Source organism: Rousettus aegyptiacus, unplaced genomic scaffold, assembly GCF_014176215.1.
Source record: "Rousettus aegyptiacus isolate mRouAeg1 unplaced genomic scaffold, mRouAeg1.p scaffold_m13_p_2, whole genome shotgun sequence".
In the NCBI taxonomy this organism is placed as follows: domain Eukaryota; kingdom Metazoa; phylum Chordata; class Mammalia; order Chiroptera; family Pteropodidae; genus Rousettus; species Rousettus aegyptiacus.
The window spans coordinates 18,191,621-18,209,223 of NW_023416295.1; the positions used below are offsets into that span (position 1 = coordinate 18,191,621).

The 17,603-nt window shown below is 33.0% G+C and overlaps 1 protein-coding gene and 1 non-coding gene across 8 annotated transcripts in view; one reads left to right on the forward strand and one right to left on the reverse strand.

Moving 5' to 3' along the window:
* Positions 1-17,603, reverse strand: part of SPAG16 (sperm associated antigen 16) — a 695,163-nt gene that overhangs the window by 666,328 nt on the left and 11,232 nt on the right. For 4 of the 7 annotated variants that reach the window (XM_016150047.2, XM_016150046.2, XM_016150050.2 and 1 more), the window contains exons 4-6: positions 17,244-17,362; positions 11,191-11,328; positions 3,534-3,641 (exon numbers count right to left, since the gene is read on the reverse strand). In XM_016150047.2, coding sequence (XP_016005533.2) covers positions 3,534-3,641; positions 11,191-11,328; positions 17,244-17,362 — 365 coding nt within the window. Of the gene's footprint in view, positions 1-3,533; positions 3,642-8,540; positions 10,111-11,190; positions 11,329-17,243; positions 17,363-17,603 lie in introns of those variants that run through there. The other 3 variants (XM_016150049.2, XM_016150048.2, XM_016150052.2) reach the window with 2 other exon arrangements.
* Positions 4,961-5,079, forward strand: LOC118614687. Its single transcript, XR_004956135.1, has one exon. It is a non-coding gene; the product is annotated as a 5S ribosomal RNA (ribosomal RNA).

Genomic DNA, 17,603 nt, shown 5'->3' on the forward strand with positions numbered 1-17,603 from the left:
ATTTTTCACTATTTAATTTATTTTCCTTTTTTTTTGTATTTAATTCATTCTTTTTTGGGCTTCTAAGGCACAAGATTAGATCACCAGTTTAAAATTTTCTTCTTTTCTAATATAAGCATTTAAAGCTGTCAATTTCATTTTAAGCAAAACACAAATCTCAAAATGTTGCATTTTCAATCAGTCAGTTCAAAATATTTTCTCATTTTCTTCTTCGACTCATGGGTTATTCAGAATTGTGTTATTGGAGAGAGAAAAAATGGCGTAGATGATAGAGGCTCTGTTCATCCCTCTGGCGACCAAGGATGAACAGATGGAAACAAGAAGCAGCAGCAAAGAAAAATCGCCTGGGATCTAGATGAACAAGCCATACAACTAGAGAGAAATCCAAGAAAGCACCCTGCAATGGCAGAAGATAGGACAGGGCAAGGACGTGGGGCTGCTCAGTCCCCAGTGGCTGAGTAAGACAGAGGCTACAGCAGCTGTGTCCATGAGTGGATTTTCGCGGTGTCGAACCTGCTCATTCTGAGCACCAGTGCCGATTCAGCTGTGCACAGGGGACACCAAGGACTTACAGGGAAACATTATCAGAATGAGGGCCAAGGTGAGATTCACTCAGTACAGAAGTGCCTTGGTATCTATTGTTCCCTGTTGAGCCCTCCCCTCTCCCAGTGCATGGACACAGCGTGGCCATAGCTGTGACATCATCAAACTGGATAACAGAGGTCACTGTGCCCAGAGGATTCCCTGAAACCCCACCTCCTCCAACTCGGGCCCTACCCAAGTCACAACCACGTGTTTCCTCAGAGAATCAGGTGCTCCTTGCTGAGACTCACACTGGTGGAGGCAGCTGGCCTTGGTTCCTGGTGTGGCCTTTGAGGCAACACAGCATCTGCAGATTGCTTGCTGAATCTTAACAGGTGGCCCCAGAGAGGTAAAGGCTTGGGCTACATTTGGCCTGCAGCTGAACCCCTCTCAAGACTGTGTCCACTGGACACCTACTTCACAAATCTACAGGAATATGACAGGGAGACAGGAGCTTTGCTTAAGACATAGAAACAGACATGGAAAGGCAGCCAAAATGGGAAGACAAAGAAGCAGAAACCACATGACAGAAAAGAACAGAGATCCAGATATAATGGAGTCAAGTAATCTAACAGTTGCAGAGTTCAGAACACTGGTTATAAAGATGCTAATGAACTTCTGGGAAGTGTAGAGAACTCCAACAAAGAGATAAAAATGGAGATGGAGATTGTAAGAAGGAATCAGTCTGAAATGGAGAACACATTATCTGAGATGAGAAGTACATTAAATGGAATTAACAAAGTGAATAAAGAAGAGGATCAAATGCCCTATCTAGAGGACGGGAAAGCCAATCAGGACACTCGATCAGAATGGCAAGAAAAAAGATGCTAAGACTATAAAAATAATTTAAGGAGGATATGGGATACTCTTAAGGCTCCAAATATTCGTCTGATTGGCATAATAAAATCAAGTTGTCGAACAGCTATTTGAAGAAATAATGATAGAAAACTTCCCTAACCTGGTGAAGGAAATGGACATAAAACCCCAGGAAGCCCATAGGACTCCAGAAATCAGGGATCCAAAGAGGCCCACACCAAGACACAGCATCATTAAAATGCCAAAGGTTAAATACAAAGAAAAAAAGAGAAAAACAAATAATTACATATAAGGAAACACCCATAAGACTGGCAGCTGGACAGAAGGGCTTGGACTCAGGATATACAACCAAGAATAACTTATCCAGCAAAGTTATCATTTAGGGCTGAAGGACAGATAAAGAGCTTTCCATACAAAAATAAACTAAAGGAATGTATAGCCATCAAGCCAGTACTACAGGAAATGTTGGAGGGACTTCTTTAAGAAGAAAAAACATGTATCAAAAACAGGAATAAAGAATGGTAACAATTACATTCCTATCAATACCTTACATGGAAAAGAATTAAGTGTTCCAACCAAAAGATAGAGTGGCTGAAAGGATAAGAAAACAAGATCCCTACATATGAAAAGGAAGGGAATGGGAAAAGATATTGCTTTGATGAACAGAGAAGGTATTTAAGTCAGACAAAGATAAACACAATATGATTTCACTCCTATGCGGAATTTAAGGAATAAAAAAAACACACTAATCAAAATCAGACTCACAAATATAGTGAGCGATTTGGTGATGGACAAAGGGGAGGGAGGTTTGGGGGACTAGGAGAATGGGGTGAAGGGTTAAAGAAGTACAAATTAGTAGCTGATGGATGGTCACGGGGATGGGGAGCATAGCATAGGGAATGCAATTAGCATTAATACATTAGCTAGGTGGAGGGTCAGGGGAAGGAGAAAGCAGTTGGGTGGATTATTTTACTAACTATATAGATGTCTAACCAACATACTGTATATTTGAAACTAATTAATTTTTTTTAAAGAAGTGTTACTTAATTTCCAGCTATTTGGGAATTTTCCAGAGAGCTTTGTGTCATTAATTTTTACTTTGGTTGTAATCAGAGAATATTTTTTGTATGACATCAGTTCTTTGAAATTTATAAAGAGACTTGTTTTATGGCTCAGCATACAACCTGCCTTGGTGAACATTCCATGTGTGCTTGAAAAGGTCAACACAAAACTCAATAAATGTCAATTATGCTCAATTAATTTGTCCTATTCTATAGATTTAAGAGACTTTTTACCTATTTTTCTACTAATTGCTAAGAGAGGAGTATTAAAATCTTTCATTTTAACTGTGGGAATATTTATTTTTCCTTTCTGCTTCACAAGGTTTTGCTCCATATATTTTGAAGCTCTTATATTAGATTCACGTATGGCATCTTCCTGATAAACTAACTCTTTTATCAATATAAATTACCTCTTTTTCCCTGGTTCCCAGGATGCACCTGTTGGTTCTGTAGCCCCTCTCTTCAGCCCTAGGGGCTTGCAGAGGTGACCCTCCTTCTCTAGAAAGAGCTAACACTTCAGCTGTGCTACAGGTTGCTGCGAAGATCTCTTTGCAGGTAAAAGATGCCCTCCTGGAACTGCTCCTACTTCTTACCTGACTGCCAAGCTAGTAGTCTGACAAGGGAAGTAAAAGACTATGCATCAAAACTATGCATCGAAACCACTTTAAGAATGAATCCCACAGATGTGAGGTACCTGATCAAAAGGGCTGTAATCTAAGACTGGATAAACAATAATTCATTGACCTCGAACCACTTTCTTAACACATCAGATTTTACAAGTACTCCAGCGAATGAGGTGAACTCACTCCCGGAGTGAGTTCAGAAACTTCAGAAAAGTAATAGCCAACACTCAGCAAAATGGAAATGCCAAAACTGCCCTGGAAGACAGAGGATATGACAGCAAGAATCTACACACAATCATCCTTGTACTTCAAACATACAGTATACACACAGTAGGTGCTCAATAAATATTGAATGCATAACTTTGCCTAAAACCTTCTGCCATAACCAAATTACTTAATACTAATTAAATAGTTTTTTTAACAACTATCCCAACAAATATTAGCAGCTTACCCTTTGAGGTCATTGATTAATTTGTTTTTTTCTTGGACTATTCGCTTGTGATGCATTCGATGAAAATCACGTTCTTTCTGAGTTTTCAGCAGATCTTCTCTAGCTTTGCTGGAAAAAAAAAAACTTTAAAAATCACTGCTGATTCCTTTCTGAAAAAAAAAAATTTAGTTATCAGTTCAGATCCAGTATTAAGCAATTGAAAAGGTAATTTAACAACAAAGATTCCATTATAATGCTCATTGAAGGATCCCAATCAACATATAATGTATATGGGCATAGGGGTTAAACAGGCCAAAACCTATAGTTTCAAAAATAGCATTTATTCACATTTAAGGAAAACTAAAGATATGCTGCCAAAATAATTTATAATCCATCTACTTCAAAAGAAAATTTGTTTACAAAATTGAAATACATATAAAACTGGATACTTCAAAATTATTACAAATATAGGAAAAGACTTTACAAAATTTAATTACGAACTTGCTAGAATATATATTTAAAAGAGAATTCATTGGGTTACTTAGTTCTGATAACTATAAAAAAGAAAGCATATAATTTCTGGAAAACCAAGGCTTTATTATGGTAATGTATATGAGAAATACACACCACCTGCATATACGATTACTAGAAAAATTGGTAACTTGATAAGAAAGGTCTTAAATATAGTAATACAGAAGCATTCTTCAACTGGATGTAACTTCTACAAACCCCTGGCATAAAGCATGAGTATTAATTCTAAGCCCAGGCTGCACATATGCGAAAAATTAATGGAATTATTTCGCCTACCCCCATAAGTTAGTTTCAATATAAAAATGTAAAATATAATTTATAATGAAAAAGTAGTCATCTAACAGTCTTATTTAAATGACAATGTGCTACTGCACTGAGACTCTCATGTTCTGAAAAATGGATGGACTGAGTTAGGGCTGACATCTCACAAGAGGATGAGAATGGAATAAATCTGCTTCTCTGTATCACAGTATTTCAAAATTCAAATTAACATAAAATAAATGCATGCAAATAGATTTCTGCTTTAGGAGCCATGTCAGAGCAATCACTGAGCAGTAGTAACTGGGATGCTTCCAAAGAAGGGGAATGAAGTTAAGTTTTCAGGCTCCTGATGGAGCATACTATGATCATTGGTAATAATATGAGCTGCAAGATCAAGTCACATGTGACATATGGTGGCAGTGACTCATCCATTCTTCCAAGTTTCTTTCTCCCTTGCCCTTCTTTTTTTTTTTTTTTTTGGAAGACCTACATTGTTCTTTGTTTTCCTGCCACCGTTGTAGTCATTATTACATGTAAATAAATAATGTGTCACAGTGCTCATGGTCTACCCTCACCATCTAACCCTCAATTTCACTTCCATGTCAACATCGTTTAGGGGCAACAAATATCTGTTTTTGAAAAATAATCTGAGCCCAATCTATGGCCATTCCACCCTGAACGTGCCTGATCCCATCTGATCTCAGAAGCTAAGCAGGGCCGAGCCTGGTTAGTGCTTGGATGGGAGACCACCTAGGAAGACCAGGTGCTGTAGGTTTAAAAATAAAATCACCTGAGGAATATGCCAATTATTAAATGAGCAAATAATTTATTTGTTACAGGTTTTAACCCTCTGTGTATGTGAATGGAGATGAACCAAAAAAGAGAGAATCCATCTGCTACCACCATGTGCCTAATGAGTAGTACATGAAGAGGAAGAGAACGTTTAAGTAGGGCAATTGAAAACGATAAATGGCTGAGTTCATATTTTGTTGTAAAAACACAAGAACATCACCTGAATTCTCATTCATTTGGAATAAAGTATGCAAAGTGACTTATATACTATTTGGCAAATAGAAAATACTCAATAAATGTTATTGTAATCATAATCATCATCATCGTATTACTATTACTATTTAGTTTAACAGAAGAGATATATTCAATTCCTCTAACTAGATTTATTTACCTAAAATAGGGGACAACAGGTAAATACCCTCTAATGCACCAAAAATATCAGAATACATGATTATTAGTAACACTATATCTTTACAAAAGAATCTAAACTTTATGAATGTCTGGTTTGAATCTACAAAAAGTCTTACTTTCAACAACTTAATGAATTACATAAATGAGCTTATGTTTTGTCTTATCCGAAATGTAAACCTTGAATAGGTTAAAAAAAAATACACAAAAAAAGAATGCTGCAAAGTTTCTTAAGCAGAACCACAAATCTGCAGCATTGCATCAACTCGCTTTAAAAATATACATTTAAAGGCCTATCTGTACTCATCCAAGGAAAGAGAGCATAGGAATTGATTGAAGTATTAGACCTTAAAGTTTTTCTGACCATTAAATTGGTTTTCAGGGACTTGCTTTCTGTTTGCTCAAATGAAGTTTACTCAGTAAAACAATTTAAATTCATTTCATGGTGATGCTTCTCCTATTATAACATTCCTGCAGCTCATGTGCTTAATAAAAGGGAAATAAAAGCTGTACTAAAAATAAAGTTTAAAATATTCATATAAGCAATTAATATTTTTAACTATGTAGTATTTTTCATTATATTAATAGAGCATATTTGTTAAAAAAAAAAAAAACTTTTATTAAGACAGACACCAAACATACAGATTCCATTTTAAATATAATGAAGTAGGAGTTATTCAGTGAAACATGCTATTTAGATTTGTGTATCACAAGACACATATTTATATCCTTTCTCTTAATAAGATGGCAGAATAACCATCTAACTTCCTCATTTCAGGAAGCCAGCATATCAGAATCTACTATTAAAGTATAAGATGTTAAAATATTTATATTTTTATCATACTACAACATTATCCCTTAAACTCCATGTTTTGACATGTGAATGTGACTTAACAGTAAGCACCAAAAAATTTTAAGTGAATGCCCCTAAAAAATACTTTTATTAACTGAATAGTTTTAACTAGGTATTTCAGAATGACCATTTAATAATAGATTTACTGGGTCAGTTTGTTATCACAATTTAGCAAAAGGAAGCATATAAACATTTTCTTGTTTAGCTGCACCAACCAAAGTAGGCCATCTTTGTCACGTATTTTTCTCACGTGCAAACTTGAATCGATGTAATTCCTGATAATAGTATTGTGACTACCAATTGTTTCATTGTCTTCAAAAAGTTGTGAATTAAGTTAACTCACTAAAATTAATATTAAATAACTACTGTATAGACAAAATAAAATTCACCCAATTTAGAAGAAAACTCATTAAAATCTTAACCAAAAACAGTATATCCATGTCCAGAAAAAATACCTTCTTAATTTAACGAGTAATTTCCTAAACGCAAAAGCATGAAATTTTATGGACCTCATGATTATCTTTATTTTCACAGTGTTTGTTTCTGAAAGTCATTAAATTAAATGGGTCTCTGGAAAAGCTGGGTACCCTTTGACCTTCAACAGAAGTGAATTTGTAAGTGAAATTAGGGCCCCTTAGTAAAGCACATAATTTTTCAATATTAATTGCCATTTTAGTTTTTTTGTTTATATTTCCTGGGAGAAAGTAAAAGAAAGTATTTCATCATTTTTTAAATGCTATGTTTTAATCTTGTAATTAGTAATCTCAGTCAGTATTATTTTCTGCCAAATCTTCAGGATGCAATAAAACTTTTCTGGTCTGTGCAGTAGTTCCATAATGTAAAAGCTCAGCAAAGCTGTCTAAATGGGGCAAGATGGCTTTACAGAAATTTATTCAAATTCCCATTGTGAAAGGAAAATGCTATCCACTCCAAAAAATTATATGAAAGAGGCAAAAATTATTAACTGCTCAAAAAATTACTAAAAGCTTAAGTGAAGAGCAGAACTGTCAATTGCACACATTCATTTACACCACACCTTTCGTCAAGCACAGATAAAGGCCCTGGAGATATGTTAAACACGAGACACAGTACTTGTTATATGGAGTTCACAATATAAAAACAAAATATATATATTAGATAATTAAGTGGTAAAAGGCATAAATTTCAAGCTCCTTCATAAATATTCAGTAGTCAATTAAAGATAACCTATATATATCCCATGTAAATAGAAGACAAAAATTTATAAATACACTCTTCCCACCACAAAAAATACATGTATATGTAAATACTTCTGTACATGCACATACACATTCTTCCAAAATTAAGTAACAGATTCCAATCAACTCCAATCTTATTCTCACCCTTCCCTTTCTATAGAAATTGACAAAGTGACTCTAAAATCTATATGGAAATATAAAGGACATAGAATATACAAACTTTGTGTGTGTGTGCACCTGTTTTATGTGTATACACATTTAGTTTCATTATAACAAAGCAACTTGTACACTTCCAATGCTTAAAACTGAGCATCTTTCCTTTCTAGTGAAACAAAAAGAAAATTTAAAAATAAACAAGAACGAAATTACAATAGAGAATGTTAATTCCAAATAAGATCCTATAGGCTCTGCTGATTCTCCCATCGAGTCATCATTAGGAGAGAATTTTATCTTAAAACTGTCATCTTAAACTGCAAAGATGTCCATTAAAACATCACAATTAAACATGCCAAAGGAGAAGCCATGTTGTCAAATAAAGTTTATAAAATAATGTCTTAACTGCGAAAGATAGTGATGACGTTTTCTAGTCTTCATTTAACCAACGATTCTCTGCAAATGTGTGGCAGGTCACTTAAATTCTAGACCTCTGCATTTAAAATTACAATTGGTCTGCATTTCAATATAAAAGTATAGCTATAATCTACTTTTCCAAGAAAGAATGTCAAACTACTACCTATATCATTCCTCTCCAGTATCTAGGACATAATATACTTACTTTTACCTTCACTGTAACATTAATTTTTTTTTAACAATACACTTCCCTCTTAAAAACATCTATAAGGAAAATTTCCAAACAGTTATTTCACAAATATTTTTTAATCAAGGTATAAATTGATGCATAACATTAGTTTCAGGTGTATAACATGAGTCAATTTTACATATATGTGTATATGTATGTGTGTGTATACATATATAGCAAAATGATCCCCAAAATAAGTCTAATTAACATCTGTCACCACACATACAATATAAGTCAAACACCAAATTTTATTTTTTAGACTATAATCGACACTTGTATGGAAAACCTGTTTTAAAATTGTCATTACTTACAACAGAAAAAAAAGACAATTTCTTTTTTAATTATAGCAATTTAAATGATATTTTAGAGTAAAATATTTTCCCTTTTCATTTCTTCCTTCATGCTTTATCACTGCTGAATTTTAAAAAATATTAATAATGTGATGATTTTTAAAAAATCTAGGAATGACAGCCTGTGGAGATATTGGTAATAGTTGACATTTTCAAAGCACTTTGTGATTTATACAGCTCTTTAATGTAGATTGTCTCATTTAATTATCACATCACTCCCTAGGAGTTAATAATATTATGTATAATTACTCCCGGTTTAACAGTAAGAAAACTGAGTTAATAAGTAACAGAATATTGGAAGCGAGGTATTTGAACTTTAAGTTCAGTACTTTTTCAAAGGCAACTCTCTCCTAGATAAATATTACGCTTATAGCTAAATGACCTCTCTGATTTTTCTAGATAAATCACTAAATACTACCAGTATAATCGATACAATAGATATCTGTAACCTGACTATATTTGCATATCAAATACTACTTATTATTAGAAAACTATTTAATATCTAAATTTATCTTGCTTTAAGAAATAGCCTTAATCCTAAAAAGAAAAACTTTACAGTAAATTCCATAAAGGGAATCCCATGTTTATCACTAATTTCTATTGAAAAAAAAAATCCTTACAAGTCAAATTAAAAACCCTATATGAGAAAACATTACAATTTGGGGCATGACAGGTATAGTTTGGTGATTTTTTTCAATAAAACTGTATTCTCCATTTTCTGAGAATGTCTCCAATAAAATTAGGCTACAGGGACACACTTCACCAAAAGGCTCAGTAAAAGCACAACGTGCTCAACATTCCATTCACAATGTTAACATTAGGCATTTACTGAGGTCAAGCAGCTTCCCTTCAAATTTGCCATGTCAGGTAGATTAAAGCGAATATATATTTTCCTTTTCTAATTTGTTCAAGTTTAATTATATAGAATAAGACAGATTTGACAGACAACCATAAGTCATTGAAACTAAAACTATATTTTAGTAAATATATTTTGTAAAAATTTTAGTAAACACAAAAAGACAGATTTCATTTAAATGATATCTGTTTTAAGGATGATTTCTTTTAACATTAAGTTAATTTTCATGGGTTAACAGTTTATATGGTTTTGATTATAATTATTAAATATAATATTCAATAAACAACCAATAATCCACGGTAATTATTTAATGTCACTGAGGCAAAACTCATTGCACAAAATGGCTCTATCTATTCGAAAGAAAATTAGCAAACTTAAGCAATAATTCAAAGAATTCAGAATCTGAAACAGTATGCCAGGCAGCACTCTGAAAAATTTGCTGTGTCAAATTCCCAGTGAATCCATTAGGTGCTATACGAAATCATAGTGAGCATCAGGGCCAACAGTGCAAATCACTTCTGAGAAATGGAACTGAGAATAAATAGAATGTTAGTTCTAGTAACATATTATTCTGTGGATCATCATACACTCCCATCTAAAATGTAAAATGCCAAAGAGTACATCCATAGATAATACGAAATTTGTATAACTTGCAAAAACATTTCTATAAGTGTATATTATAAATGAATACATGACCATACAAATTATCTTTTATTTACTGCCACCTTTTAAAAGTAGGAACTTATCTTAAATGTTTCCTTTATTTTACAATACAAAGACATTTCTTGACATTAAAACTTTTTACAAAGATCTTAAACATATTATGTTCCTATATGGCAGTTCGGTTTATCTAATTCTTGGTTTTAGTATTATTCTTTAACAGAGAAAACCCCTCTTTAAATATGTTTAATAAAAATTAATGAACAAAGCTTAAATTGTCTCTCCTCCATACCTAAGCATCGACTTTTCTAACATTGTCTTAGATGAGTAGATTCACCCCAACTCAACACATCGACGTATTTGTCTTTGCCAGAACAATGCTATCTAAATTTGTTTGCTTAAAATTGCAAGTGTTCCACTAATTTTAGAAGAAAAAAAAAAAAGATGTAGAGAGACTTGATTTGTAAGTCTTAAGTTTCTCCACTATGCCTAAATTCATGCTGGAAAATTACAAGATAATAGTTTCCTTTGGGGAATTTTCAAATACTGAAATTCCTCTACTAGTTTCTTCCTTCCTCTCTGCTTTCTATAATTTTAATGCTATTTCAGAAAATAGCTTATCCTCAAAGGAGAAGATTTGACAAACCATGAAAAGATTATCAAAATACATAAGGAAGTCAATATTATATAAAAAATTAACCATCTCCTATAAAAACCCTTGTATTCTACTCTTATTGAGGAGTTACAACTGTGAGAGCTCTGTTCATCTGTTCGATTACTTTGCTACTGAAGTCTTTCATATCAATTCCAACTAAACTTAAATATAACTCAGTTCTCCAGAATTAAAGCTCTGGTACATTAACTACCATTCACATATTAGCCTCATTCAACTCTTTACTTTTAATTAGTCCAAAATAAATAGAAAAAAAAGTCATTAAAAAAATAACATACTCAGCTGCCTGTTTGTAGTGTTTCAAGTCTTTCTTCAAATTTTTGATATCACTTTCTAAAAGCATATTCTGGGTGTAGACGTCTGGAACATTCCCAAAATCTTTAAGTTCAGTTACTCCCTTCTGTATTAACTCATACCTAGGAGAAAATCAAATAAAAGACTTTATGTTGTTTCTTTCTACTAAATTGACCTAATATGTACAATTCGAAAATTTAAGTCTTAGGAAATATTTATAGAAACTAGTTGTAATATTACATAAATTAAAATGTCCACATTCATAATATATCTTTTAAATAAAATATCAATGAATTGTTTGGTATTAATAGCATCATGGTAGATTAAATAGAACTGAACATCTCCTATGTCCCATACACTAGACACTGGTGAAATTAACAAAATTGTTCAAATCCTTAAATAATGAAGTTTTTATTCTAGTGTGGATGTTGATATGTTCCATATAAAGTAAAATAAAGCAGGATAAAAGGGATAAAGAGCCTGAAGTAGAGAGTGATGGGGGGTTTGTGGTATTTTATTTAGGGTGGCCAGAAAAAAGTATGACCGATGAAGTGATATTTGAGCCAAGAACTAAAGGGAGTGAGGGACTAAGCCATGTGGATATGTGGGAAAGGAGCATTCGTGGCTGATGTAAAACCATATGTAAAGGACCTGAGATTGGGAGGTGCTTGACATGTCCAATAAAGAGCAAAAAGCCAGTATTTCTAGAGTATTTGGAGCTGGAGCCAACTAATTAAGGGAGGTAGACTGGTGAGAGATGGGTCACGAAGACAGGGACACACAGCAGGAGGTGAGTGGAGGGCCAGCAGAGCAAAGCTTCATCTGTATTTGTGGCTACTCCTCAGAACTAGCATCACCACCTCAGCTCCACCTCAGATCATCAGGCATTAGATTCTCATAGGAGCATCATTCCCTGGTGCCAAAAAAGTTGGAGACTGCTGCTCTAGAGGAGCAAGAATAGAATCAGAGGCTGCTGCAGTAGTCCAGGAGAGAGAAAATGGTGGCTTGAACAAAGTTGGCAGCAGCAGTGATTATGAAAAATGAGTCCTTCTGGATGTTATAAAGGTGGAGCCAACAGAATTCTCTTACAGATCAACTTTCAGGTGTTGGTTAGAAAGAGAAGTCAAAGATGAACAGCAGATAGCCATTTACTAAGATGAGGACAAACGCAGTAGGAAGTGGGTGGTTAGAGAAATCAAGGAACTGTTTTTATTCATATTAAAGGCAGTATTATGTCTACTGGGAAATCGAGTGAAGATAAATATTGGACATGCATGTCCAGAATTCAGGGAAAAAGTCAGGATGTGCATAAGTAAATAGGTACTATTTAAAGTCACAAGACTAGATAAGGCCAGCCAGGTAGTGCATGTGAAGAGAGAAGTCTTAGGACCATTTTAAGAATGTGAAGAAAAGAAATACTACCAAACAGAGACTAAAAAGAGAGCAACCAGTAAAGTAGTGGGAGAATATGAGTGTTGTATCTCAGGGACCAAGTGAATAAAGAGTTGCCAGAAGGAAGGAATGAGCAACAGCAACACATGCTGCAAGGATGATGAGTAAGGGTCCATCACTGAGGGTCCCTCACTGAGGATCTATCACTGAATCTGGCAACGTGAAGCCACTGAAAAAAGCAAAGTTATGGAGCTGAAAGTGGAACCAGTGTAGGTATGAGAGAGCAGGAAATGAAGGGGCAACAAACTCTTTCAACAAGACCTGCCATAAAGCAGAGCCTAGGAAACCAAGATGAATTTGGAAGAGAATGTGGAGTTCAAAGTGTTCTTTGATTTATTCTTTTTTTAATATATGACATCTGTATGCTTATGGGAATGATACAGCAGACAAATAAAAAGTTTGCAATGCAGGAAAGAGAAGGTACAATTGCAGGAACAGTGTCCCTGAGTAAGCCAGAGGAGCTGGGATCCAGGAGAGAAGAGGAAGGGCTAGTCTTAGGTGACAGTGTGTTTGGCTCAGCCTCTGTGACACATGAAAGGGAACACCTGAGAACAGAGGCAGCAGGTTAGTACAGAGGGAGGCAGGAGTCACGGCACTTCTACTTTCTCAGTGAAATAAGAAGGAACATCAGAGAATTATTTAGAGATTTGTAAATACTTATCATTTTAATCATTATATGTGGAAATTAATATAAATAACAGTATAAAAAACATTTCAAGTAATAAATTATTAATAAATCTCTATAAAGCTTGCTACAGATGAGCTAAACAATTTTTTAAATGTTTACTTATCAGTATTTTATAGTCATGTTTTTGTTATATATCTTATCTGGTACAAAAAAAAAAAAAAAAAAAAAAAAAAAAAAAGATAACCACTGCAGAATATCCAAAAGGTTAAAATAACTGAATCAATATTAAGTAATATTTGCCACAATTTCTAAAACAACAAATAGACAATAATTTCATCATAAATTCACTATTTATTCATATTTGAAATGTAATTAATACTTATCTCAGAAGAAAAGACATAAGAATTGATTTAAGTATTGGACCATTAAGTTTTTCTGAGCATAAAATTGGTTTTCAGCAACTTGCTTTATTTAATGCAAAATAAAACAACCATAGAAATGATTTGATAAGGAAAAAAAGTGATGTGTAGTCCTTCTCTAAATTAAATGCAAGGTAAATAAATTAATATGTGGTTAAGTAAAAATCATAACATACTACATTGTATATATTTTAGAACATTCAAAAGTCATTTATCACATAAAATTTATGCCATCCATGTAAAAATATTAAATATGACTTGAAACTCACTAGTATAATACTGTAAGATAATTAAGAATCCTAATCTAAAAAGTCTAGAAATATATTTTTCAATAAAACCTGCATTTTCCTACATAAGACTTTTGGTTTTGTTTCAGGTGTGTCTGTGTGTGTGTTTTAAAAAAATATCATGGCCTTCTTTATTTCTTCCACTTTAGTCACTTACCCTTAGAATAAGACTGAAAAACATTTAGATGAGGAAAAAGATTGTCATATAATTGTTAGCAACTGGAAATAAAATTTACTACCAACAGAATTGTCAATGAATTATTGCCAATATAAAGTCATTAATGGTATTCATATTCACCACAAGGTCCATACACTACTTACAATTATATAGAAATATATTTCAGCGAGAAAGTGCATAGGCTTTCATAAGATCTGTGTATATACTGAAAGAGTTCAAGACCCACTGTCACGAATGACAACTAATATGATAGAATCTCAGTAAAAATATAGTGTCTTATAAATAAGGGTCGTTTTTCCTTCACGATGGCATGTATATAAAAGACAGGGAAACAAGTCATCTAGACAATAAGAAGCGTCAAATGAGAATCTGTTCTCCATGTTTTCTGAGAGTTAGAAACATTTCACCAAAGACAAAATTCCCTTAATTACTGCTCAAACTGAGAATGTTAAAATTATCAGCATCATCATGATATATCACTGCAGAAGCAGAGTCCTCCAAAAGAAAGAGATAGTACAGCTGAACAAGTTTAGTACTCACTCCATGATTCCTCAAGCCAAAATGGAAAACAGGCACAAATTTGGACTCTAACTTAAAATATTCCATAAGTTCTATCAGTCTCCAGTCAAGTTAAAGGCCTTTATTGGCATATTTGCAAGATTCCCTTACATAGTTCCACAATTCAACCTTGTGGTTGGGAGATGGTTGACTGCCACTTACTGGCTTGAATGGCTTCTACTTGCGAAGGTAGATTTCCTAACCTCTCTCAGTCCATTTCCTCATTCATATAATAGTAGCTTCCTGCTATATATAGTTGGGAGAAATGAGATAATGCATGAGAACACACTGCACTAATAAAAATGATACAAAGCGCATTTCTTGAGTAATTAGCCTCAGGCATCATGTTCTTAGATATTTTTAAATATTTCATATTTAATAAACACTATATTAATTTTGACTACAAAATTTGTTATGGTAAATATTCACGTACAAGCCTGCCTTCTTGAAAACATAGTACATAAATAAATCTCTGCATATTTACTGAGCTCAAATTTAAAATATTAGCATAGCAAAAGTTAGCATAACAGAAGAGTCACAACATTCCTGTGTTATATATATGTGCACTTTCTGGGCCCTAAGGTCTCTGTTGTAACTAATTACCTCATGAAAGCAGCCATAGACAATAACTAAAAGAAAGGTCATGGCTCTGTCCCAATAAAATCGTATTTACGAAAACAGAAAGCAGGCCACATTTGGCCCAAGGGTCTTAGGATGTTGACCCCAAATTTAAAGAATTTACCACAGTTACTGTTTGAGGACTGAAATGACACAAGTTTGGGGATTGGGGGTTATTGTTTATTTATTTATTTGTTTACAAACTAACAATGGAGACACGTTGCTTTGTTACTCTTTATAAGATTAAAGAATTTGTATCAATAATAAGTTTTTCTCCATAATAAAAATGATAAAATACATTTAATATTCCTATGGTCCTACTATGCATAATAAGTAGTTTCTGAGTAAAGTCATGTTTCATGTCAAACAAAAATATCCAATACAGTACAATCTCAATACAAATAATTCATAATCTCATTACAGACTGGCAGCTGTAGATAAGGTTAAAATTATTTGAACCACAGTATTACTAAACACATATAATAAAGAGATATTTCATACAAATTTTACTTTATGACTGTAATACTGTCATGGTATGCTTACTTCGTGTTCTAAAAATCCTAATACAATTGTAGCTTCTTGAAATTTCACCTCGATTCAAACTGCTATGTCTAAAAGGATAATATAACAAGGATCGAACTATTAAGAGTATAGTTTGTTCTCAATTTCTCCAAGGGAATCATTTCAGACTTTAGACTGGATGAACATGTAAGCACTACATGTTCTAACACATATTTTCAGAAGAAAAGGTAACTGAAGCACATTAATCTTTCATTTCATTAGTACTGCAAATTAATCACCTATCTACTTGTACAAAACAATGTACTTGCTAATATATTTGTAATTATTTTTAGGGATATTTTTATAAAAATCATTCACACAATTTTGAAACCTAATAAGAACAGTATTATTTTTCTACCAAAAAAAAATGTGCTGTTTTTCCTAAAGAATATCAATGAAAAATAGAGCTCCTCATTAAATTTTTTAAATTAAATATGCAATTTAAAATAATAAAACTGATTTCTTCTATGTTCATGGTCTCAGTTGATAAGAACCAAAAAAGCAAAAAATAAAAATTACATCACAGTTGGATTAGTAGAAATTGCAAATTATATTTAAAATTAGGATAAGCCAAAAAATACTATAAACATCTTTATATGTCATATCATTCCCTCTCTCTATAATACTCAATGGTTTTTAAAGAGTAAACATATTTTCATATCTGATTATTTGATAATATTTTGTTAAAGAATGTCAGGATTCTGAAAACGTGGCTGGTGATATTACTGATTAACAAAGGGATAAAGACAGTAATCCTGCTAATTTTTATAACCAGTCAGTTATTAAAATTTTCAATTACAGCAAGAAAATCTTGTGTTTAGGCGTTATTTGAAAATACATTCCCACTTACTTCTAAATGGACTATTTATAGGGAAAAAAAAAAAACCAATCAGTGTGTGAATTAAGAAAAGCAAGCCATTATATTATAAGTAAAACAAACAGAGTTTGTAACATGTCTTAATGCAGGAAATAATACCCTAAATAATTATGCAGAAGATATTAAGAAAGTATTTCATAAAAGAAGCTTTGTATTATGTAACACCAGGAGAACTTCCATTTTCTTGATTTTTGAAAATCACCCAAATTTGAATATTTTGGAAAGATGTTTAATATATTTGAAATTGCTATCCTGCTTATGTGCATTTGTGTGTATGTGTGTATGTGCGTGTGTATGTGTGTGTATTGTGGTTTCAGTAATGGGTATGGAAAAGATTTCCATCCATTTCATCCATTTTGTATAAGCTGAGGAACTTCAGGTATTTCAAGATTGATAAAAGTGTACATGTTAAATACTGTTAGCATTTCTAGAGAACTACTTATCTATATAATTGTTTACCATTCAGATTGAAAGCAATCAAGAGTTCTGGTCATTCCCATTTTGATCAGGAAATTGCAGAGAAAGTCTTCTATTACTTCAGGAGCTAAGTTATTTGAAGGAAGGACTGTTTTCTCCTCCTGAAATTTAAATGTATATGAATGAGGCGAATTGTTGGCTTAATCTCCAGTGATATTAAATAATCAGAATTCTAAAGGAAACTATCATTTGTTGCAAAGTCATGCAAGAGGGACCACAATTGGGAAAATGAAAACCAAAGAAGAGTAAATATAACTACTTAAAGTGAAGGTCTGATGACAGAGAAATAGAAGTGAAAAAGACACAGTAGGTGTGAGGGCTGTATTTAGTTAGTGAAGTGAA